This window comes from Castanea sativa, chromosome 8 (genome assembly GCF_040712315.1).
Source record: "Castanea sativa cultivar Marrone di Chiusa Pesio chromosome 8, ASM4071231v1".
In the NCBI taxonomy this organism is placed as follows: Eukaryota; Viridiplantae; Streptophyta; class Magnoliopsida; order Fagales; family Fagaceae; genus Castanea; species Castanea sativa.
The window spans coordinates 46,266,962-46,292,417 of NC_134020.1; the positions used below are offsets into that span (position 1 = coordinate 46,266,962).

A 25,456-nucleotide genomic window follows, 5' to 3' on the forward strand; every position below is an offset into this window, starting at 1 on the left:
TGGTTGTGGATGATGAGCCGACAAGAATTGAACCCAGTTTGTGCGAGAAAGTTTGTCATCGGCACAGTCCGAGGAGCTCTGTTTTAGTATATATTGGATGACAATGGTTATAGGAGTTGTTGAGATTGCTATAGTGCTTTCTCTTCTCCTTTTTTCATCCCCCCTTTCTCTGGAATCTCTACCCTTATTTATATTACATCTCTCCCTTTTATCCTTACCCTACATGTGGACAGTTGATGGTTTATGTTGATACTTGTCCCATTAGCCCCTCTAAAAGTCTTCTGGGATGGCTGTAAGACTGCCATAATACTGTTCAGAGGTCACTTCCTTATTAATGCAGTGGTAGTAGCTTTCCCTTAGATATTTTTGAGTCCTTATCTCTCTTGTACGTTCATGATGCTTGTTGCTATCATTAGAACTTCCTGAAAGGTTATCCTTGATCATTAGGATCTATACCAAATTTGCGTTTAGTTTTATCCGAGGAGACAATAATCCTCGGACTCAGACCACCATGCTTCTCGGCCAAAACCACATGCTCTTGGCCAAATCCCAAAATCCATGACCCCACACTAGTATAGTCTCAAATTTTATATAAAAATCTTTCTAAGTGTTATATAAAAAAAATATTAATATATTAAGAGATTTTAATGTAATTTAATGTAATATTATTAACTCAAATAATAGAAATGTAATTTTATTTGTAGTTCTACTGATAATGTCTATTGATTAGCAATGATTGGAAGCAAAAACAACAATTTTTTCCCTAGGATTATGATTATGTTATTGTTAAATTGCTACTTTTACCGAATATTTTAAATAGCAATACTTTTGAGTTTTCATACATCACAATAATAATACTAATTTTTTTTAAAAATCTTTTTTGAAAAAGCGTGCAACGCACCGGGCCTATTTCTAATTTGTATTTATTTTTTAACCTTTCTTCCAAATTGATTTGGGGAATCTCTTCCAATCTATTACATTACGATTTATAAAATTATCAACACTTATTTTTTAAATAAGTCACATTTGGCAAATTTGATTCATTAAATATGAAGAAAGTTTAAGGTTATTGGCTCAACCAATAACTCTTGTAATGTGAGTTGCATGGTTATAAATACATGGTTAGCCAAATAAAAATATAAAAAAGATTAAAAAAAAACCCGATGAAAAACAATCCATCTAAGTTGCAAGGTTTATAAAAGTAAAATAATTTTATAAAGGACAAAATTTAGTTAAAAAATTAATTGTAACTTTAGGTTACAAACTCACTCAATATCTTTTTATTGGAAGTGAATTTTGATAAATTCATTATTAGATTACATTTTCTTCTTATATACTCCATATTTGCAAAATTTTAGAAAATTAAAGATCAATAGTTATGTCATCAATAAAATTTTAAATTGCAAGTTTTTTAATTTAAAATTATACATAAAATATAAGTTTATAGATTATATAATAAATAATATTTGATTGACACAAAATTTGACATATATATTAAGAATGTAAAAAAAAAATGCAATTCAACGATTAGATTTTAAAAATATTCAGTAATATTTATTTTATTAAGTGAGTTTATAGTTTAAGATTACAACCAATTTTATAATTAAATTTTTGTCATTTTATAAACTCTAAAATTTGTAGAAATTTTTCCTCCAAACCAATTTAGAAATAAACATTTTTTCTCCTCCTTATCATTTCGATAAATTAAAAAAAAAAAAATTGACAACATTAAAAAGTAGTAAATCCTACGTTTCCTCTAGTCAAAATGCAAGACCACGTGGTCTAGCCATATGACAGCCACGTCGACCCACCATGTGACAATCACGATATGTACCAAGTATCCAACATGCCTATCCTTCAGCAAAGTAGCTCTAATCCACGCGCGCAAGATTACACGCGCCCAGACAATCTTCGACAGCACAACACAACTCAACATGTCCACTCGACAATTCAAGAGATCGAGCACTCGAAGAAGCAAAGCAACCGAAAGAAACAAAGAAAGAAAGAAACGAATAAAAAGCCAACAAAGGATACACGAAGAAGTGGGGTTTCGAATTCCCATTCTTTTCAGTTTCCGCTGATTCCATTAAATTCTATTTCCCTCTCATTTCATAATCCCCATTTGCCAAACAAACACAAACACACAGACATAGAGAAAAGATAACCCAGAGAGAGAGAGAGATATATGGAAGGAACTTCGAGTTCTGGAGAGGCACTGATGATTGGTGGGGTATCGAGAGAAGTACAGGTCTCGATAGCTGCGTCGACGATGTTTCCTGGGTTCAGGTTTTCTCCGACAGACGAGGAATTGATTTCGTATTACCTGAAGAAGAAGTTGGAAGGTTATGAGCAATGCGTGGAAGTGATTTCAGAGGTTGAGATGTGTAGACACGAGCCTTGGGACTTACCAGGTTAGTTGTTCTGTTCTTAGTTACGCCCTCGCAAACCATGAAACCAATATTTTCCATGTTACTCTATCTCTCTCTGTGACTCTGTCTGTGTGTTCTTTTTGCTAATTTAGATTTTGTGTTCTTGTTACACATGTACGGTACGTGTTGTGTTTGTTGAATTTAACCAAAAAATAATAATCAAAAAACATATAACAGACCGTTTTTGAAGAGAAAGTTGGGTTTAAAATCGCCTGCCAGTCCTATTTTCGTGGAGAGTAATGATAGGATATTGCAAAATTTACCGTATCTTGTGCAAAAATTTCTATTTTTTGAAAAATGTAATTCAAACGGTCATTTATTATCTTATTGAGGTGACACCAATCAGGGTTGTTGTCATGTTGTCGTGCGTAGTAAGCTAAGCTTTTTGTAGTACAGTATATTTTATTTCTTGAGAATCATTTTTTTTTTGTAAGCTAAGCTTTAGGATATTATTCTTTGGACTCATTTATTATCTTGTTAAGGTTTCACAATGTACACCCTTAGTTATTTGATATCAGTTGTCATTCATTTTATATGTTGAAATGAAATTTTAAATAACGTGTTACCATGTTTACCCTTAGATTCATGAAAACTAAATCTGAACCATGAAATGAACCATCTCCATTTTGAGCCAAATGAAGACTTTCTTGATCCTTGTTTCATTGGTTTTTCCTTAAAAATAGTTTCAGAACACACAATTTGTTTTATTCTGAAAACATGTTTTCAAGAAATTTTCTTTTTAAACAGCTTCTGACAACATGTCCAGTAGAGCGTCTTTAAATGTTTGGTTTAGTTGAAATTGGATCTCTACTTTGTTCTACACTATGGTGTTGCCATTTTTTGTTTGTTTGTTTGTTTGTTTGTTACACAGTCATCGAACAAGTCCTGTTTGAGCAGGGAGTTATTTGGTGGTCTCATTTGAACACAATTTTATGGTTAACAAGGCTCAAAATTTGTCAGGTGTGATACGCCTAAAATTCATTAGCCAAGATATAATTTTTCAGAAAACATTAGATATCTTATCTGAATTTATGCAGGTTAGGTTGCTTTAGATAAAAATATTGCAAATTTTGCATATTTCTATATTTTGAGAGTTTAAGCAGTCATTCGATATGGGATAGACACTGAAAGACTTTGACCTGAAGAGGATGGGAAATTAAAAATCTTTAAGGCAGTCATTACTCTAGCTGGTGTGGAATGTAGTGACATAAGTGCTTAACGTGGTATGTTGAGCTAAAATAGTACCAAGATCATTTAAATTTGAATGATTCTAAACTTTTTGAAGTTTATAGCACAGAGTGACGAAGTCATCACTGCACTTTTTTTGGCATGAGCTATCCAATGGGATCAATACCATCATCAGGCTTTTATTGCCAGTTTATGAATGTTCTGTAGATTTTATTTCGGTTCATTCAATTTTGTTTCAGATCCCTAGTGAGTGATATGTTGTTTTATGTTAATGAATTTTAGAAGTTTCTTTTAATAAATTGATTTTTATATATTTTTTAAAAATATGATTTCATTTCATTCTTTCGACTTTATAATTGTTCATAGTTAGTATAAGCAAAATACTTTCAATGATTTATAAAACTGGAGCTTTTGTTGTCCCTTCTGTCTTTGTTAGAATATATTTGGAGCTCAAAAATTGCCCTTGTAACATGAAGATTTTAACCTTTTTTTGCACATGGAGTCATGGGGTTTCATACTGGCAATTAGTCCAGCATACTTTTAGTTACTGAAATATTTGTTGATGTTCTCTTCTGATATTTAATTCTTTTCTAGGTTGAACTATTACCAGAGGTTTTATCCTCTTGTTTCGAGTTTGCTTGATACTGTGGAACTTTTGAATCTTGATAGAATCTAGAAGCCACAGAACTTCAAAGAAAAAATTGTTCATTAAAGTCTGGATTGCTGAAACATGTAAACATGTATAAATACTTTTAGGTCTTTAAATAAGCAGGGCCATATTGATCATCTGTTATATAAATATGCAGTGCTGAAATATGTTACACATTCATGCATGCATGGTGGTGCAATTCTCTTGAGAAAGTTGTTTTTACTTGGGCTTGGTTACTAATTATTGCTGTTGTATTTGTAACCAGCCAAATCAATCATGCAATCAGATAATGAGTGGTTCTTCTTTTCTCCTCGTGGAAGAAAGTATCCAAATGGCTCACAAAGTAGGAGGGCAACTGAAATGGGTTACTGGAAAGCTACAGGAAAAGAACGAACTGTAAAGTCAGGTACCAATGCGATAGGTACGAAGAGGACTTTAGTGTTCCATACAGGTCGTGCTCCAAAAGGGGAAAGGACGGAATGGATTATGCACGAATATTGCATGACTGGGGTTTCTCAGGTGACTTGTTATTATTAAGAATGTAATTCTTCTGCTAAGTATTTGAATTATATAGGAAAAAAAATTCTTTGTTTGCTAGGTATATACAATTTATGCACCTACCACCTTACCCTTGGGTTGGCCACTTAGGCGGTTAGGCCCGTTTAACAGGGATGTCCAGTACATTCCTGCCCTATCCTGCCCTGCCCAATAGAGAGAGTGATTTCCTGCATTAAACGAGGACGGATATGGAAGTTCATGTTTCTCAAAGTGGGGTTGAGGCAGAGAGGGGATTACTCTCTCCCTTCCTTGCCCCACCCCAGGTATCCTTTATGTTTATACTAAATATGTTTTCATAATTTTGGGGGGAAATAACTTTTATATAAATAATTTTATGAATTTCTTTTTAATTTCTTTTCAATGTATATACATTTTTTACTAATTTTATGTATTTATATTGTTCAATATAAAAATAAATTAATAAAAAATAAAATATTATATAAGATAGAGTGCATGTGTAGTAAGGACAGTGATTTACCATGTCTCTTGTTTAACACCCCAAAATCCTCCATCTTTTGTTCCTTTCATTTCTTAACAATAAAACACCAAAAAGAAATAGTTCCCCCTTGCATTACATGTCTTTCCCTTCCTATTGCCCTTCTGTTCTATTTATCCTTGTTGAGATCGGGCTTGTATCATAATATTTCCTAATTTATTTTGTGAACAATGGGATTGAGAATGTTCTGTTACATATCTATTTCTTATTCTTATCCTTTCTGAAAAAGTTTAGGGATTATTTTCCTTGCTGCTGATGTGATTTTTATGGGAATGGTTTTATTGAAATGTGCATTTTCAGTGTACTAGCATTTAATAATTGTAAGATGTTTGATCTTGTTTAACTTTGTTGTATTCATCCTGGAGAAAGTTCATTAGTTTAATTCTTCCCTCGTATTTGTGCAGGATTCTTTGGTTATTTGTCGCCTCCGGAAGAACAGTGAGTTCCGTCTAAATGATTCTTCAAACCGAGCTTCTCCAAGCCAAAGGATAACTTTTCCTACTAGTAATGGTGCAGTCTCTGAAGTTGGTATTGACCAGACTGGATTGTCGGAGGGAGACAGGGCAGCTGGTAGTTTTTCTGATTCTCATTCCATTGACCAAATTGATTCAACATCTGAGTCTGAACCGAAACTGTCAACTGAGGTTACTCTGACAAAAACTTCTAGCCTGCAGAAGGTAGGTCGCGTCGTTGGTTAATTGCATTTTTGATCTCCACATGGTAGCCAACAACTTGTCTAACTATAAAACGCTGCTCTGTCTTATTGTCACATTGTAGGAAACTGACTTTGAAGAAGACTGGTTTGCTGATATACTGAACGATGACATTATTAAGCTTGATGAATCTTCCCTGTCACTGGTTACGGGTAAGTCTGAGGTTGAGAGAAAAGATCAAGAACCAGTGCAAGCAATTGTTTCCCGGGTGGTTCCTATACAGGGCACAGCAAATCGGAGAATCCAATTAAGATTGCTAGAAACAATGACCTCTGCTGCAGAGGTATCGGAATCATTGGAAACTGGCAATGACAACTACGTCGTAGCGAAAGATAATTGTCCATTGGAAACTGGCAATGACAACTACGTCGTAGTGAGAGATAATTGTCCAAACCAAGACAAGCAACCAAAATGTCTGTTAGATATACTTTCTCCTAAAACAACCAATCATTGGCGAGTATCTGTAGTTTTTGTTATTTTGGCTTTTTTGCTAGCTTTGTTTGTGTCTTTGTTGGGAGGATCCAAGCAAGTCAAAAGGATAACATATGCCGCTTTATATGAGCACTTTTGGCTGCGGATGTAAAATTCAGACTGGGTCTTTTTCATAACTAATGTTGATTGTAAATGAAGGTTTAAATAGTCAAAAGAGCATGGTGTTTTAAAATTTTGGTCTTTGCCTAGTGGTTTTGCCAATCTTTTGGTATTGACGCCACGCCACTTGTTGAGAGAGAGTTGTGGCTGGGCATAGTGATTTCTTATGTGATTTTCTGGAGATGTGCGCCCTGAACTTAAGTTGCAATTTAAGGTTGAACTTGAACCACCTTAAGAACACTTTTTTTCTTGTTCTTCTTACAATAACAATCCTCTTATGACCAACATATAGGCACGTATCATCTTACCTTTTTTATTTTCCTTGGCGGAAAATGGAAATTCAACTAAGAAAACTAAAGTGGCACAAAGTTTAGGGTACACAACTCCCCAAATGTCTGCCAGTAATTTGCTTACTTGCAATACGAGGAGGATTAAAATACAATACAAAAGGTTTTGTAGAACTATTTCCTTTTTTTTGCCAAAAGATCTACACAAAAGTTTCATTCGTTATGCAAATTGTGAAGATGAGCCTCCTTAAAAGATTGGATCAATGATTTGCACTCATAAATCAATGCACAATAAGAGTATTCGCAGCTGGGCATGGTATATGCCATATCTTACCAAGATTTACCATCTCAGCACACAAAAAGGTCAACAACTGGTGACAGCTGGCATGGTAAAGTTAAAAAAAATTGCAATATTGCTACAGTACCATCGTCGTAGCAGTATTGCAAATCCAAAAATTATTATTTTACTCCCTCCACGATCTCATTTGCACGATCTATAGCAGTACTATAACAGTATTGTAGTACTGTAACACTTTTGCACGGTCTCATATCTTCTCTCCACTGTCTCATTTTCTCTCTCTTCAGAATATATTATTATATTATGTAGATATATTATTTTATTATGTAAATATATTATTTTAATGTGTAATATGGTAAAATAAAAGTTGGAATATCGAGTATATTGTAAAATAATATGGTAAAATTAATAAAATAGTTTTTTGAGATGGTAAAATAGGACATGACAGGATTTTGGGATTAGGATGCTCTAAAGGCCAGAAATGTAACTAAAGCTTTCTTGTACTGTGGGAACAGCGCCCTTCCAAAAGATTTGGGAGTGGAAATTTGCTGATATGACTTCAACATTACTCACACTTTGAGTTTATTTTCTGCCAGCTTTCTAACTGAAGTATGAATACCTCTCTGTCTCATTCTCATGTACAGCATACGAGTAACGATCAACTAACTCGCTTTATAGTTCAAAGTCTTAAAAATTTGGCCTTCATCACCCATATCTCAATTCCTATAACTCAAATCTCATAACTATAACTCAAACTCAATTCCTATAACTCATTTCTCTAACTCTATTTTTTCACTCGCTCCAAAAATAACTTAATTGGTTTCATATCTTGGTTGCATATCTTTTCTATTTACAAGAGTGTCATTGAAACACTCAACTCAAAACTCAAAAATAGACGAATTGTGTTTTTAGTTTCCTTGACTCATACTCAAAATTTTGAGTTATGGAAACTCAATTAAAAAATTAGTACAAACAACTCCATTTTTTATGGGCACCACATTTTTTGGGTTTTGGGCGATGAAAATTGAGTTATAGATCTAAAAACTTAGTGCAGATTATAACTCTCCGACTAATTCTCCGGGCCAAGTTCTAAGTTCTAACACAACATTTCCATGCCTGAATATTGTGAGGCATATCTTTAATTGATTGGTAAGATTTTGGGCCTGAGTACTATACCATTTGTGAGCTGACTAAATGTCAACCAGCCTCAACAAAAATATAGTTAAACCCAACTAACCCTCTTACATTAGGTTCAACAATTTGTCCAAAAAATATACAAATGAACAATCTTGTAATCCACTTATCAAGACACTATTCATGTTCACCAACACATCAAATAAAAAACATTTTTTATTTCTTTTCTCACGTATGACTCTCCCTCATCATGAGCAACGATCTTGATTAGGTGGTTTGTGCGAGTAATGGTGCCAAGAAATTGTGGGAAGAAGAAGAGTAACAAGTGAAAGAGAAGGGTGAGAAAAAATATATTTAAAGAAAGTAGAAAAATAAACATTACGTCTAATGTAAATTTGCAAAACTAACAAAATGAGATCTTTAGACCAAATTTAATTAAAACTAGATTGCGGCAAATATGAAATACTCTAATTTGGGAATAGCTTATTTTTCGATCATCTATTTGCAAAACATTTATCAAAAGATACAGTTTTCGGTAACTTTTATGCTAAATGTGTAACAAAAAGTTAAAAACTAGTTTTTTTTTTTTTTTTGATAAGTAAAAAAAAAAAAAAAAGAGTTAAAAACTAGTTAATTTTGAAAAAGCTAAAAGCCAAATTTTTTTTTTTTAAAAAAGCAAAACTTTTTAAAATAATTCCTAAACGCTGCGTACATTACAATTTTCGCCCCTCAATCCCTCTATTATATGGTGTGTCCAATTTTAATCCCTCAGTTGAAAAAGTTATAATTACTTCTTTTTGAAAAGTAAATTTGTCATAATAAAGAAGAAGAGTTGCATGATGTAACTGCCCTAAATTTCAATCAATCCAAGATTATTTATTATCTATGCATAAAAGAGTTGCATCTAGCTGACTTAGCCAAAAACTTCCAGTATAAATATTATTTTCAGCAGTCATACCCAAATTGCATGTGTAACTGTTAGCTAACTAAAAACTGCAATATTTAGGAAAAAAATACATAGATGGTATTGAGGAGAATTTGAGCATGTAGATGGTTTTCTCTTAGAGAATTTCTACTAAGAGTAAGAAAATATTAATTAAAAAAGATTACTTCACGCGAAAAGATCACAAAGCAGTTATATAGTACAAGAAAAAGAAAAAAACAGAGTAATATAATTCAAATTGGGACCAGAAAGTCCAACTTCTACCCAGTATTATAAATTTTAAGTGTAGCCATGTCTTGCTCATTGCTAGGAAGAGAAGACAGAATTCATTGGTTCTTTTGATTGGTAAGTTACACACACACCAGTGGATTTTGAACCGATGATCTCGCACTGCACCTCTAGAACTTGCAAGGGGAGGAGGTGCCAATTAAGTTAAAGCTCATTGGCTACCCCGTAACTAATTATATTTGTCAAAAGTAGACTACCTAGTTCTTGTCTTGACAAACTTGGCCCTAGACGCCCTTTTCTCCATCTTTTCCCTCTTCTTGCGAGTCTTTTCATCCTCCGTGTCTCCCTATTTCAGACACAAGGATAGAATAAATTTACCGAGTACATAATGTTATCTACTGCTTTTAAAATATAAAACAAAATCTAGGGAAGAAATGGTACCTCTGATCCTTGCGACAAGAATCCTCTAATGAAACCAAAAGATTTATATCCTCCAAATGCTGGTATCTGGAAAACAAGAAGATTAACCGCGTCCTTGCAAAACCTACCTTGTTTAACTATTAAGATATTCAAAAAGTATTCCAGAATAACACTAAATAATTTTCTCCCTCTATAAAAGTAACTATTAGCGTAACTTCAATCTATAAATGCTTAAATATGTATTTCAAGTCTTCTGAACATTAAAAATACAGTTCTGTCCTTTTGGTTGGAAGATTTTCAATGCAGTTAGTACTGTATATTTGATCAAAATATCATATCAAACATAAAAAGCAGGTCAAACAATTCATAAAGAAAGCCTCCACCTAGAGGTTTGTGCTGTATATAAGATCACATAATGTAGACAGGCCTGAAATGATCAATAAATGGGGACAAACAAATTCCCAAGCCAGTTTGTCTCCAAGCAAACACTACATCGACTTAATCAAAATAAGTTGATCAGAGATGATTGAGCTTGTATCTTCTATAAACAGCATGAGCACAGATTGATCATCAGAGATGTACATACAAATGAATATCAAGTGGTCCAGCATAAGGTAGTAGTGAAATTGCTAATGATATACATGGTGTCCCAGGTTGTGCCATCAGGCTGTACTCTGGCTCTGTAAATTGAGGTTATTTCAACATCAAACAACAGCAACATTTAGTGGGCCTCAGTAAGACAGTAACCTCACAATACAGTTGCTGGTATATGACAGTTACCCAATCATCAACATCTGCTCAGACATGTTTATATTAAGTTTTACCTCAAGTACATACAGATCATGTCAAATGGGAGAGATAGACCAATTGCACAAATGTATTTTGTTTTTCTAGTCAATAAAGACAAAACGGCAACTGTCCTTTTTCTTATTATTTTTTTTTTAAGCTTTTATATCAGAAAATTCTGAGTCAAATCAAGAATGTTTGTGTAAGGTGGCCCTTCCCCATTCCAAAAGCATAACACAAGCATGTGTATGTGAATTCACATTCACTCACCCAGAAGAAAATTTTTCTAAATACATGTTTACCAAAAAAAATGAGTAAAGAGATCTTACCACCAAGTATATATACCAAAATTTTGCAGAGATGATGGACATGACTTGTACAAAGCTCGTAATGTAAATTATATCATGTAAATAGCTGCAAGACATTACCAAATTCGAGTCAAATATTTATTTCCTAATTGAAATTTAGAACAGGGGCAGCAGGGATGGGGGTAAGGTAGACAAAGAAGAAGAAACATTGCAGGCCATATACTGAGCATAATTACAATTTATAATGTTGATAGAACAAAAATACAGACTACAGTACCATACATTCAAATATCATCTGACTACCTAATCTGTGAAAAAAAAAAATGCCTTAAAACTCATTCCAAAAGGAATCCCCTAATATCAAATTGCTAGCATATCTGTCAAGTCAAATTCTAAGATTAAGAATAAAACAAGAAAGGAGAATAAGGACCAAAGAAGCTTAGATAAGTTTTAAGGGAAAAATATTACACAATATGGATAAGCCAACATGAGTTTTTTTGCAAAGGTAGGATACACTATTGCAGGGATATATGTTCATATATATATATATATATATATATATATATATATATACATTATTCTATATAAATGTCAGGTTGTATCCTCCCTATCCTAAACCTAAAAAATCATCTCCTAACATTCAAGGTGCATCTAATTGTGTCAATCAGTAACCAAGAAGTAACTTATAAATTTCAAACTTGAAAATGTAGATACATGTATCATTTAAGAATTGAAAAGTGTCTTAAAAGTATCATATGATCATATCTGATTAGATAGAGACTGGAGCTTAGAAGTATGCTAGATAACTGAGGGCTATAATAAAATCAATCTCCTTTAAGTGCACCCTCTTGCAAAAGCCGTGTCAGCAAACAGCTAGCATCAAATCTAAGTTCAGCATTGCACAGAACTTCAGATACACATCTAATCATTAAATGAATGTCATTTGGAGCCACATCATAGAGTTGCCTCAGCAACCAAACAACCTTCTATTATAAGGTCTGAGGAGTACGTCACTATCAGATCCTCAATTTTAATTTTGAAATATCATGATATATATCTTATGGAACAAACATCTTGAAGATTAAAAATCTCTGCATTTCCTATTTTTAGCAAGCAGAACCAATTGCAGTGATGCAAGTTTACAAGAACTAAGTTCCTCTTGGATAAAAATATATATGAAGCCATAGCATGCATTTTACACACGCACACACACAAAGGAGGTCACAAGGAGACACACCCACAAACTCCACCAGTACTCATATCAAACCCGCCATCAAGAAGCTCCCCATTATCATCATAACTAGGTTGAGCCATATTGGCAATTTGTTGATAGGGAATCGCATAAGCCACAGATGTGAGAACCAGACCAATCCAATGCTTCCAGGTGAAAGTTGAATGGAAGATCAGCATCCTTACCAAGATAAAGATAACCTAGATAAGCACAAATTAGACCATCAACGTAATGCATTAGCAAAATAAACATCATGATGCAAATATTCAAGGTTAACCAATAAACTATCCCACAGAACAATGCTAGCTGAGTGATTGATCGTAGTAGTAAATAAGGAAATAATAGCATGAGAAGGCATACATTGCAGGCGATGATGAGGCGCTGGAGATTCTTCATATGTCGAGCATTCTCTTCCTTACGCTTCTTTGCTCCTTGATTCGCCATACCTCTGAGTGTTTGCCTCTGAGTTCAAAGATGCCCAATTCTAACCTGTGTGCAACCCTAGCAGAGACCCAACTTATTTAGTAGCAGAGCCTTGTGCAAGATTATTATGATCGGGATCCTACACAAAATCAGCAGAGGGACTTAATGGTTTGATAGAAGATCCTAAAATCCTAGTTTTCATTGAAAAACAAAAGACCATTGGTATTAGAATTGTCTATAAAAAAAAAAATTTTGAAATTATTTATACAATACTTAGGTACAATAATTTATGTACAATACAGTAGGTTTGTAATTAAATTCAAACACCTGGTTACATTGACAATTAAATTCAATGCAGCTATGTGTTTGAATTTAACAGGGCAACCTAACGTACTGTACCTAAGGTATAAAACATTTTTGTACTCCATATGACTACATCTAGCAGTGTGTTCGGATTCGGTGATAGAGTTTTCTAGAAATCACTCTCCATTTCTATATTGCCTCATCTTATCATCCAGATATCCCCATATAATCTTTTCCTCTCCCGCATTTTCTCAATGACCAAACAGACCCAACATTCAATATCCAAAACCAAACGATAACAAAAATAAAAAACCCACAAACCCCAAACAAAAAAACCAGAAAATAAACAAAATAATCATACGAAGGAGCTGGATAATCATACAATTTCTCTCATTTACATGTTCTCAGCTCTTTTTCCATATTCAAAATGAAACTAATGAACTTGATATTAATATATATGCATCTCCAAAGTCATCGAAACCCAAAGTAAATGAGTAAATTTTACCGAACAAACCCAATACATAATAATAATCTGACAAAGAAAGAACTTACCTCTGATAGCCAGAGAGAGATAGATTTGAGAGTGAAGCGAGAAACCTGACAAAGAGAGATAGAGAGCAAAACAAACATGAGACAAACAGAGAGAGAGAGAGAGCGATGAAAGACAAAAACAGCAAAGACCAAAGAGCTTGCCGGAAGCAGATCGGCGAGAAGAGAGAGTGAGAGAGGGGGCTCAGCGTGAGGAAGACCGGAGATTTGAGATTAGAGCATCGGGTTGGCTGGCGTTTGTCTACTTGTCGTCGTCAAAATTATTCCTGCCAAATGGGTCGGGTCAAAGTCAAACGGGTTTGGATTTGATCGGATTGTTTTCGGTTTTTATTTGAGACCGGGTCAAAAATGGTCATTTTTTTGGGCAAAATTGACATTTACTTAAACGGATTATTCATTTATTTTGTTTTACATGCCACACAAAAAAATATACATTTACTTAAACGGATTATTCATTTATTTTATTTTGTTGCTAGTTAATTTTGGATGGATAAACATGATATCCGAAATGTGATTTGTTATTGTGTTGCTGAGCCAATATAGATCATTTTATTGGTATAGCTAGGCATGTTAATTGGACCAGCCAATTGGTTTGTCTAATGCTAGTGCTTAGGGATTTTGTTTTATTTTACTAAGGTTTAAGAGCCTTAGCATTGACCTAGCTAACAAATTTAGTTAAATTTTAACTTAACAGGTTTTTTAAAACTATTTTTTAACCTACATTCTACTTTCATATGTACTATGTATTCAACTTTCTTTTTAACTAAGAACTTTGTAACTCAATTGATATCATCTAATATTTCCAAAAAATAAAAAGATTAATAGTTCAAATCCTCTCTTTTCCAGCTATTGAATTATTTTTTAATTTATTATCTTTTTTTTTTTTTTTTACTATTGCTCAATCATTTTGTCATTTTCGTTTTCCCTCTTCTTTCACCATCCTTCAACATTCCCTTCATGGTCACTTCAACTCAACTTAGCCAAAAGCCCCCAAATTTTCCTTCATAGTCACTTATGGAACTCCATCGAAAGTACAAAAAATATCATCTTTCCCATTTCAAGTCACACATTGGGACCAAGGCACGAACCGTGCCTTGTTGACCTCAACCTCCATTGTTAGTATCCTTGTTGTGACTTAGCTTAACACCTTTCTATTCCACAACTTAGCATTTTAACTTATGCTATGTTTGGATGTTGGGAGAAGGAGGGGGAGTAGAGTAGAGGGAGAGAGAGTAATTTAATTACCTTGTTTGAATGTTTTTTAAGGAAGGAGGGGAAGGGATTTAGAGGGGTTTGAACTACTTCTAACCTCTCATTTTTAATTCTCCCAAATTGAAGAAATTTGGAGGGAGAGTAAAGTATAAAAATACTTGATCAAATGAATTATCAAATTTACCCTTACCATATTAACAAAATTACAAATGAAAAAACTAATTATTCTCCTCCCCTTACTTAATTTTAAAAACATCTAAATAAGGTGGAGAATAACCATTCCCCTTTACTCTCATCTCCACTACTCTCCTTCCCTCTACTCCCCTCTACTCTCCTCTTTATCAAAAGTTCCAAAAATAGCATAAGTCTAAGGAACTTATAATAGGTATCATTTATGCATTGTTTTATTTATTTATTTATGATCTTCTGTACTAGATTAGTAGACTGTAACTAAGAAATTCTCAGCAAAAAATAAAAGAAGAAAAAGAAGAAAGATTAGTAGATTGTAACTAAGAAATGATCTTGTACTTTATTTTATTAGATTGTACCTAACATCAAAGCTATATAATTTTTATTTCTAAGCCTTGTTGTAATTTTATTTATTTAGTAATTAAGTTTTTTTTTTTAAAGAAAATGTTGTATCTTCATTAATAAAATTAGTCAAAATTGGCAACCAATACAACACTAAGATGTAGATGAATATTCTTCGTTCACACCGAAAAATTGCTAACATGTCTAGCAATATAACGAATGACAGAATTCGTTTGTCTTTTAGTACATGAAAAACTACAATGAGTAAAGAACTAGCAATGTCTTTTGCCTCTTTGATCAAACGACTATAGGCCAAAAGAGAAGGATGCTGACTCTTCAAGGAACTGATAATAAGCTCAGAGTAATTAAGTTAATATGAGGTTTTCTCAAAAAAAGAAGAAGAAGCTGTAATTAAATTAAATGATAACTTATGCAAATCTCTTGGGTTAGGGGAACAATATATAATACAGTTGAAACTCCACCTTAACCATTTTCTTCTGTCAATTTATAAACGGCGTCTTTCACTCTACAAAACAAATTGAATCTGTCTTTTGACGTGTCCAAGTCTAAGACAAAAAGTATCTAGGGATAGATATGTATAAGGAAAGAATTAGATTAATAAAGAAATTTTCAAATATAATAACCGTCACCGTTTGCTTAGTACTAAAAACAGAAACTTCATAGATAAACCTTTGCTTCGAACATCAAACTAGTACCTCTGTTAACTTCACCCAAAAAAAAAAAAAAAAAAAAACAAACAAACAAACCAAAAACCTAGTACCTCTGTAAACTCTTATTTAACTCAATCAGCCTAAACACAAAGACTTTTTCTTAAGTACCGAGGAAAAAGAAAACCCCAAAAAAAGAAAAAAGAAAAAAGCAAACCCAATCACATAGCGTTTCTGCTACTCAGAAAAGAAGTTCAAAGAACTAGCAGGAGTCCAGACGAATTCTATCATGAATTTGGGGATTTCTTGCTGACATTGATTTGTGAGTTTTTTTTTTCTTTCTTTTTAGCATTCCATTTTGTATTGCTTGTTGATCATGAGTTTTGTTTTCTGTTTGGTAGCTGAGAAAAACAGGCTCGAAACAAAATTAAATTTAGTGTTTTTAATATAGTTGGGACCGTAATTTTATGGGATTTTTTTTTTCTTTTTTGTTTTAATTGCTTAAAGTAAATGAAAAAACTTAAGTATTTAATTAGTTGAACTGAACCCAATTTTAACACGACTCAAAGTGATAAAGCAGAAATTCTGCATTTTATTTTTTGTAACTGTTGTTCTGTTCTATGGTTGAATTACTTTCGTTTCAGTATTAATTGCTTGCTTTTATTATTTATTGATTAGAATTAATCTCTTACTTGTTTGTTTGTTTGTTTATATGTTTTGGCTAATCTTCGGTATAATTATTGTGAGAGGTACTTTAGATTCTGAAATGATATTTTAATTACCTTGAGTTACTTTAGTATATGGGGATACAGTAAATAAACTAACTAAAACCCAAACTATCCAAGAACTCTAGTAAGTTTGAGCTAGAAAACACAACAGATGCCAAATTCCACTCGTATAAAGTCTTGCCAATAAAATTAAAGTAAAAAAAAAAACTTCAGCTTCATTGAATATAACTCGATCCCTTCAAAACAAGGATTTATCTTCAAATACACCACATTAAGCACAATGGAATAACTTTCAAAGTCTCCCCATTGCTTCTTTTCTTTTGCCAAATTGTCCTTTCCAACAAGATAATAAGTCTATCATGGGACTAGGCATTACCCATGAAACATCAAACAAAGAAAATACTAGAGACCATGTTTCTCAAGCCACTGTACAATGGAGAAAGAGATGATCCATTGACTCTTCATGATTTTTAAACATATAACTCCAATCCATAATATTTATTGTTCACTTCCTCAGGTTATATGTTTAAAAAAATTTCCACACTGCAACACACCATGAGAAAAAGGTCTTCTGTGGTACATGAACTTCCCATATGCTTTGCTAAGGAAAAAATTCCCCCTTCTTTCTCTCAGTGCCTTGTAGGAACTCTTTGCTTGAAAACAATAGTTTTTCAATGGCATCATCACCAAATTTTCTATCTCCTCTCCACAGATCTCAATGGGGTCATCCAAAAACTGTTTCATCTATTCTAGCTCTCGATCATGAAGCTCTCAAGAAAGTAATTGATTCCAATATCTCTTACAAAACCCCCTTCAATCTATTTGCTAGTAGTTTGGCCAAAATTTTGTAAGTACTCCACAAGGCTAATGGGCCTAAAGTTCTTGCACTTTTTTTGGTATCAAAACCACAAAGAAAGCTTTTGGACTTTTTTCAGCCATTCCTTTTTCATGGAAATCAATGAAGAAGTTGATTATGTCCTCTATTACCACACTACAGTAGTTTTGGAAGAAAGTCATGGTAAACCCATCCGGACTTGGTGCTTTGTCCCTATTCATGCTTTTTTAAGGCCTGTAGAACCTTTTCCTCTCATTGTCACTCTGAAAAGGCTGCTGTTCTTGCATCGACAACATCCCATCCATTTTAGGTCTCCAAGCTTCCTATTCCTGGTAAAGATCATTGTAAAATTGTTCAATATGCTCCCTGATTTCATCTTGGTTGGTGGCATCACCAATTTTTAGGCTTCCAATAAAATTATTCCTTTAGTGAGAATCAACCAAATGATTAAATAATCCAGTCTTCTTATCCCCTCCCTTTAGCCAAAGAGCCCTTAAAGTTCTACCTCCAACCTGTCTCCTCTGTGAGCATTATCTTTTGAACCTCCTTTTTAGAGTCTTTTGAAAGTTCAAATAGCGTATAAAACACCAATGAACGTTTAGGCCCCCAATTACAAAAATATCAACACAAGCTTATACTCAAACAATAGATGTGCGGAGTGATAAGTACAAACAATACCCAAAATAATAAACACTCTAAACCATAATTAATCACAACACAGCAGCAATTAATATGTAAGAGTAAGGGAAGAGAGATGCAAACACAAAGATAACACAGCGATGTGTTATCGAAGAGGAAGCCGAAGCACTCGGCGAGAAACCTCTCCGCCGCCCTCCAAGCGGTCAATAATCCACTAGAGAATAAAGTTGGGATACATGAATAGCAGAAGACTCTCCAAGCCTAATCTACCCAGTGCACCTAAGCCCTCCAAGCTTCTTGCTCCAATAGGGTTACGCCGAAACTTGTATTCTCTAGCTTATCAGATCCCGCAATCGCCCATTGCATCAACCAAATGAATTGGTCAACTGCTTCCCAAGCATCAAAATACCTCCTCACTGATATGGGTATGGTGAGATAACGATTTGGCTAAATGTACTTCTCAAGGATATGTCAATGGAGAGGGTGAGAGTAAAGGAATTTGGAGAATCAAAGGATGAAGATTGTAGATGAGTCAATCTTGGTTTCTCTCTCTAGAAGCTCTCTACATTTCGTGGGTATAAAGGTATTTATAGTAAGGTGTATGAGGAATGTGAAACATCAGTTTTCATCCAAACAAGGCATTTTGGCGACTCGACCTCACTGCCTGGCCAAGCTGGAAGTTTTGTCCTATAGTGCTATAGCTATCGTGACCCTTCAGCTCCCCTGCATGCTTCACACGTGTGTCACCTTTTGCGACTTGCCAATCACGAGATCCTGGCGCGAGGCTCTTCTTGAGTGCACACATTTGAGGTTTCTTCACACTCTCTCTCACACTACCCTTACATAATTCTCACCTAAATACAGGGTAACTAATTGCTAAATTACAAGCAAATTTGGCACGGAATAAAACCAACACTTGATTGAATAAATTCAACCTTACATCTTTCCTTATAAGTTTCTCTTCAATAATCAAGTTTCCTTCCTCCAATCCATCTGTTAAAGATGTTGGGTGATACGAGATGTTGGTGCATTTGGTCTCATGATGGAGCGTGGGTCTGTATGATTTTGGAGGCTTGTGGGCCTGCATGATGCTAAATGTGTGGCACACATGGAAATTGATGTGGCACCCATGTTGACGTGGTAGGTGATGTGACACACTGATGTTTGGTTGACATAGCAGGACCCTGTGTCAAAATGTGGCAGAGCATGGCATACTGACATGGCTAGGGCTAACGTGGCAACACCCTATAACGCCATGTGGCCATGCATGTGTGGCATACTGGCATCCCTTTTATTTATTATTATGGTTTTGTTGGAGCGACATGGAGCCCATTTGTTGTTTGCAAGGTACCCACCTTTGTTTTAGTTGAAGAAGTGGGCTTGGAGAAGGCTATGGATTGGAACCAGATTTGTCAAGCAAACAGTTGTATTGATTTGTAAGCCTCCAGTATTTCTATGATTTGGTGACATTGCTTTGGTAATTGGGGAGAAAACTTTGAGAAGTACCTTAATGTATGCTATTCCCATGTTTCAGAGTGTATTCAGTGCAGCAGAACTATCTGCCCATATTTCCGTGCTGATGACAACATGTCAAAGTACACCAATTCTTGAAGAAATGGAATTCTGAATGGGCTACTCGTATCCAACCCATAATGAAACATTGAAACAACCACACACATGAGCAGCAGCCTTTCAGGAGCCAGCTATTTTGGCCCTGGTTCTGGCACCAGTACATGTATAGTCAAGTTAGGTATGTAAAGACTATTGGCTTATTGGAAGTAGATTTGGTGGTGTCCATGCTCAGAGGATCCAAGATTGATGATCAGTTTCGTTGTTGCTGGAGGCAAAGCACACATGGTGGACATGTTGGAGATCATGCACCACGCAGCATATCTTGTTGGGCTTGGCATCAACAAAGACAAGCTTGCAAAGGTTTTGATAAGCTAGGTTGCTGTGGCATTAATGGCACCATGAATGGTGGATCTAAAGCAGTTTTGGTGGCAACACTAGGGTTTTGGCCAAGGTGATGGTGGCCTTGGGCTTCATTTGGGTTTTGACAGAAACTTGGGATGGGTTTGGGTACTTGAATCAAGTTTGGTGATGGGAGATTTTGTTGTGTTTTATGACTGTAGCATGCGTTCATAACCAATGCCCTTTGACAAGGCCATGACAAAGAGAAAAGAGTTGGGGTTACAAAAAAAAGAAGAAGAAAGATTGAAGGACTTGGTTGGGTTCTTGACCAACTGGGTGATATTTGCTACTTGTGCAGGATGTGGGTGGCAATGCTGTCCAGATTTGTGATGTTGTGCACCACCTTGCAGCCTATCTGTGATGGTTATGGATCTTCTTTTTTTCTTTTTTTCTTTTTGAAATTGGGAAACTCAAAGGGAATGGATCAGCCTAGCTCCGATACCATGTTATAGTTGTTGAGTGATTGCGGGAGAGAAAAGAGAAAAGTGGAAGCAAAGCAAGGATTTAATGTGGTTGGGCCTTACACCCATAGCGGAAAACCTTTGATAGCTATTGAAGTGTTTATTACAATGGCACAATGTAGGGTTTACATAGTAGAGAACTGTAGACTAACCCTAGGGTTAGTTTGCTTACTCTACAAGTACATGGGCTTACATTAGGTTTGATCTCTTGGGCCATAATATCTTTGACACCATGCAGCTTCCTAATTTCCTGTAAAAGGTTTTCCTTCCTTACTGCAACATCTCCAAGAGTATCCCTATTCCAAAATTTCAAATCACTTTCAAGGATTTGACTTTATGAGCTAGTATATAACCAGGAGACCCCTGGTTATGATAGCTCCCCCATCAATTTCAGAAAATTAAAATAATTCTCACCTCTTGACGCCATTGTTATCAAGTAAAATAGGAAAATGATCTGATATTGGTCTTTGAAGTAACCTCTGACTCTAGTTGTTAAATGCTCGGCCCAATAGGGTGAGGCCAAAAACCTGTCAAATCTGGTTATTGAGGGTGGATCATGGTTATTCGACCATGAATAAAGACCTCCCTCTATTGGTAAGTCTATGAAGCCATGTAAGTGGATAACCTCTGAAAAATCCCAAATCCCTGTCATTATTCTTAATGTCCCCTCCTTTCACTTGGGAAGCAAATTATGTTAAAATCCCCCTTATACGCCAGAGCACCCTTCACCAACTCTGGATACCTGCCAACTCTGTCCAAAGCCGCCTTCTATTTGCATTAGCAATAGTACCATAAACTCCAAAAAAAAAAAAAAAAAACATTTAAAATCATCATCCACACTTTGAAATCTACATGAAACAGAATAATCCTTAACAGCCTAACTGCATCTTCAAGCTTCTCTACAACTCTTTTATCTCATATCAGCAGAATACTTCTTGAAGCTCACAATGAGTCTAAATGATTCCAATCTATGAAATTATCCCCCCAAATGCTTTTAACCATACTTCTATCATTTGCCCCATCTTCGTTTCTTGAAAAAGCATACAACTGTTTTCTAGTGCTGCAGTCAATTGTTAATTCTTGTTCTTTTCACTCCATCATTCAACCCCCAAACATCTAGGATAAAGTTTTCAGTTGCATGATGATTATGATAGAAAGACTCTTGTCTTTCTTGATACTGCTCCATTTCACTCTCCTTTGTGTTGTAATTAAGGGAACAAGCCATAATTTTCGGTTCCCACACCTCCTTAGCCACATTTCTTGGACGCTGTTAAGCAACCTTGCTTTATTATATTATTCAATTTTAGAGAACAACCTCACAATCTTGCCTTAAAATCCTGTAAATTATGTTCCCAAAAATTTGCTAAAGCTCTTTATTCATAGCATCACCCATTTAGAGAGATCTACATCTTGGTTGTCATCTTCTGTCTCAATTCTTTTTGTGGGTAGGTCACTAATGGTTGAAGTTCCATGGGACCTTCATATAGTGCCACTTTCAAACCTGTGAAGCCATTCTCGTCAACACTTCCATCTTGCAAAATAGCTTTGGCCAACTGAGCCCATCACTACCACTGATTTCATCACTTTTATCTTCTCTTCCTTCATTATGAATTACTGTTATGCTTTGTCTTGCTGCTGAAATCATTATGGAAGCCTACGGCACATGGTCAGTGTGAATGCACAATTGAGAGTCAAGAAATTTTGTTGATCCAACTTGATCCCACTGTATCTGTGTTCCAATCACCTCGGAAGCTATTATGAACACGCTTAACGGTTGGTCAAATTCCTTTCCCCAGTTAATTGAACTGCCCACACCCTTCTGAACTCTTCTTTACTCATCTTGCCAAGTTTATCAACTAGCCCGGTTTATAACTCCAGCTCTGAGTCTCTCACCTATACATGCCATGGGTTTTAGGGGCTTGGGCCTTTAATTGATTGTCCAGCCCAGCTAACACAATAGTTCAGCCCCCTGCTGGGCTTGTGTTTACAACATGACTTCCTGTTAATGTTAACGTTATTTGGTTGCTATGGAAAGGAATGACTTGAATTCATTTTAGAATTTTGAAATTTGGGGGATGCATTGTTGGAAAGTCACATACTCTAAAGGGTACCCCATATGGCTATGAGGTTGAATTGAGGAGATATTCAGTATATGCTAATTAAAACATTAGTATATGACATATATAACTCTTTTTATACTCTATTTTTATTTTTCTTTTCCCTGGTTTTCTTTGTGTCAAAATGAGGGTTTTTTGTGGGAGATTTAATTGAATGGCAAGAGTGGACAATGATATTTCTTGCACCTCTAAATGTTGAACAGGTTTTGTGAGCTGCGTGTAAGGATGTCAAGACCCATGTTGCTTGTTTTCCTGTTGCTTGTACTCATAATCACTTCTCAGTTTGAATGGAAACAACAGCTTGTGATTGACCTTGACTCAACACCAAGCATCTCACAGAAGCAGCACCAAATTTCAAAACGGGAAGAAGTTGTAAAAGAGAAGGTTAAAACTTAACAGCCAACCTTATTTATTGTCATGCGTACCCCTTTAATTTGGTTAGTGAGTGAAGATGGTGGTTGTGCAAAATGCTTTTGAATCTTAAGATGCTTTCAGTTTATCGGTAGGCAGTTGAAATTCTTCGAAATGCATGTTTTTCTACACATGCTACACAATCAATACCATTGCTGGTTCTTGAGCATATTTCTTTTATGAATTTGGTTACTTAGTTAACAAGTTTCTACCTCCTAATTTAGCAGTTGCAAGCTTATAAATTCGCTTGTCAATTTCTATTGTGCCATGTTAATCAAGCCCTCTGATACTTTTTTTTATTTATTTTTTGATACAAAATAAAAATTCAACTCTAGCTTAATCTGAGTATGTCGGTGTATTGTGTCAAGCTCTCTGATACTTATTTTCTGATGTGTCAAACTTGCTGCAGATCATTTTATCACAAGAGAAGAGCATTCAGAGACTTAATGAACTTGTACGTAGTCTCCGAGAACAATTGCAGCAGTGCAGAGACAGTAATGAGACTTCAAATGACAATGCAAGCCCTTTGACTGAACATGTTATTGAGCTTGAGCGACAGCAGATTCTGGGAAACTAGGCTGGGAACATGCAAGTTCTTGTTGGTAATGCTCAAATTGTAAAAATTCACCCAGGTTTCAGTTTGGTGCAAGTTCCACATCTTCATATTCACGATGTTAAAGGTCCATTTGCCCTTCAATCTTCATTCGTATGAAGATGCCATATTAAGGGTCACTATGGATCACTATAATGGTTATTATCATAAATTGAAAATCATTAATAGCTGTACACCGTATTAAATGTAAAGTTATTAAAGCTACAATGCTATTGGAGCAAGCTATGAACGGATGCAAACAATACTGTAGAGACTGTACACCGTACTGCTGTCAGCAGAGTTTTCATTTGCAAATAATAACAAGCTGCAAATTCTGCGATCAATATTTTCTTGAGAACTGAAAACTTCAGTGTTCATGGCTATCAATTGTTGTCGGGAACAGAGCTATCTCGGGGCTGAGGAGGGCCCTGCCCCCCAACCTTTGAAAAAAAATTTCCTAGTATATATTTTAGTATAAAAAATATACTTTTGGCTCTAAAATTAATATATTTGGTCTCTCTCTTAAACAATTTACAAGCCTATGAAACAAAAATGAAAAAGATTATCAAATCATCCATTTTTTAGTTGTTCTAAGAATATCAAGAAAAACATTTAACTAAATATTTGGACAATTTACAAATTCGGACAACAAGGAAAATTTACAAATCTTCGGACACGGTCTAAGTTAACAAAAAAATATAACAAATCAATTATAAATCTTAGCAAAACAAATCACAAAAATTTAATAACTTCTACCCAATTTCTACCTCTTAGTTTGAGAGTTTTTTGTCCCTCTCAAGTAATTCCACCTCATAGTCACATAGACAACTCTTATGATGCTAATCACTCTATCCACACACCAATTAGTGTCACCAGCAACTTGAATCAGTTAGTGTTTTTAACTCAATTCATGAAAAAATTTTATTTTTTTAAAGATCTATTGCTCACTTGGATCAATTGGTGTCTTTTAAAAATTTTCTTTAATTATGCATTATTAGCATTAATTTATTCTTGATTATAATATCTATTATTGATTTAAAAGAAAAGAAAAAAATACAAAAAAATAAAAAAATTAATGCTAATAATGCATTGTTGTAAACTTTAGTATTAATATGTTAACTTTTTAAAATTCTTGAATAAAGAACTTTGGCCCTCCTAAGTTTGAATCCTAGTTCCATCCTTGATTGTTGTGCGTGTAGCCTTTCTTTTATGGGTTAAGTTCAAATTACATCTGGTGTAACTTTAAACAACATTATATTATCCAAAAAATTTTAAGTGGAAGAGATTTTTTGATAAATTACCGTTTGGATTACTTTATTTTTGTATATTTTAATGCTAGCAAAATTTTAAGACGATCAAAGATCAATAATCATGCTATCAATTAATTGTATGAATTCAAATTTTTATAGTTTAAAATAGTACATAAAAGATGAGTTTATGGATTGAATGATAAATAATATCTAATTGGCATGAAAATAGACATGTATGTTAAAAACTATAGAACATATTATCTAACAGTGAGATTTTCAAAATATGAATCTAATAACAAGTTATTAAGTGGTCTAATATTACTTAGAGTGTAACTTGAACTCAACCCTTTATATATATATATATATATATATATATATATAGTCTTTGGCTACAAACTTGGTCCTTAGATTATATTTTCTTCTTAAATTCTTCATATTTACAAAATTTTTAGGAAATCAAAGATCAATAGTTATGTTATTAATCAATTGTTTAAATTGCAAGTTTTT

At 34.5% G+C, this 25,456-nt stretch overlaps 3 protein-coding genes across 4 annotated transcripts; 2 read left to right on the forward strand and 1 right to left on the reverse strand.

The window, feature by feature from the left end:
• Positions 1–1,951: 1,951 nt before the first annotated feature.
• On the forward strand, positions 1,952–6,697 carry LOC142607095 (NAC domain-containing protein 89-like). The gene is made up of 4 exons (XM_075778509.1): positions 1,952–2,411; positions 4,532–4,785; positions 5,725–5,997; positions 6,098–6,697. Exons 1-4 carry the CDS (start codon positions 2,186–2,188, stop codon positions 6,614–6,616), a joined length of 1,272 nt encoding a protein of 423 aa, XP_075634624.1. The 5' UTR covers positions 1,952–2,185; the 3' UTR covers positions 6,617–6,697.
• A 2,697-nt stretch (positions 6,698–9,394) lies between these two features.
• LOC142607096 (uncharacterized) lies at positions 9,395–13,762 on the reverse strand. 2 transcript variants are annotated; one of them, XM_075778510.1, is made up of 7 exons: positions 13,679–13,762; positions 13,538–13,582; positions 12,620–12,821; positions 12,266–12,459; positions 11,050–11,134; positions 9,956–10,021; positions 9,395–9,860 (listed from the first exon to the last, which is right to left on the reverse strand). In XM_075778510.1, the coding sequence occupies exons 3-7, from the start codon at positions 12,701–12,703 to the stop codon at positions 9,768–9,770; spliced, it is 522 nt and encodes a 173-aa protein (XP_075634625.1). In that variant the 5' UTR covers positions 12,704–12,821; positions 13,538–13,582; positions 13,679–13,762; the 3' UTR covers positions 9,395–9,767. The 2 variants fall into 2 exon arrangements, with proteins under 2 accessions (XP_075634625.1, XP_075634626.1); XM_075778511.1 differs by having other exon boundaries at positions 13,658–13,761.
• Positions 13,763–15,976: 2,214 nt separating this feature from the next.
• On the forward strand, positions 15,977–24,043 carry LOC142607097 (uncharacterized). Its single transcript, XM_075778513.1, has 3 exons — positions 15,977–16,267; positions 22,900–23,080; positions 23,517–24,043. Exons 2-3 carry the CDS (start codon positions 22,922–22,924, stop codon positions 23,682–23,684), a joined length of 327 nt encoding a protein of 108 aa, XP_075634628.1. The 5' UTR covers positions 15,977–16,267; positions 22,900–22,921; the 3' UTR covers positions 23,685–24,043.
• Positions 24,044–25,456: the final 1,413 nt, after the last annotated feature.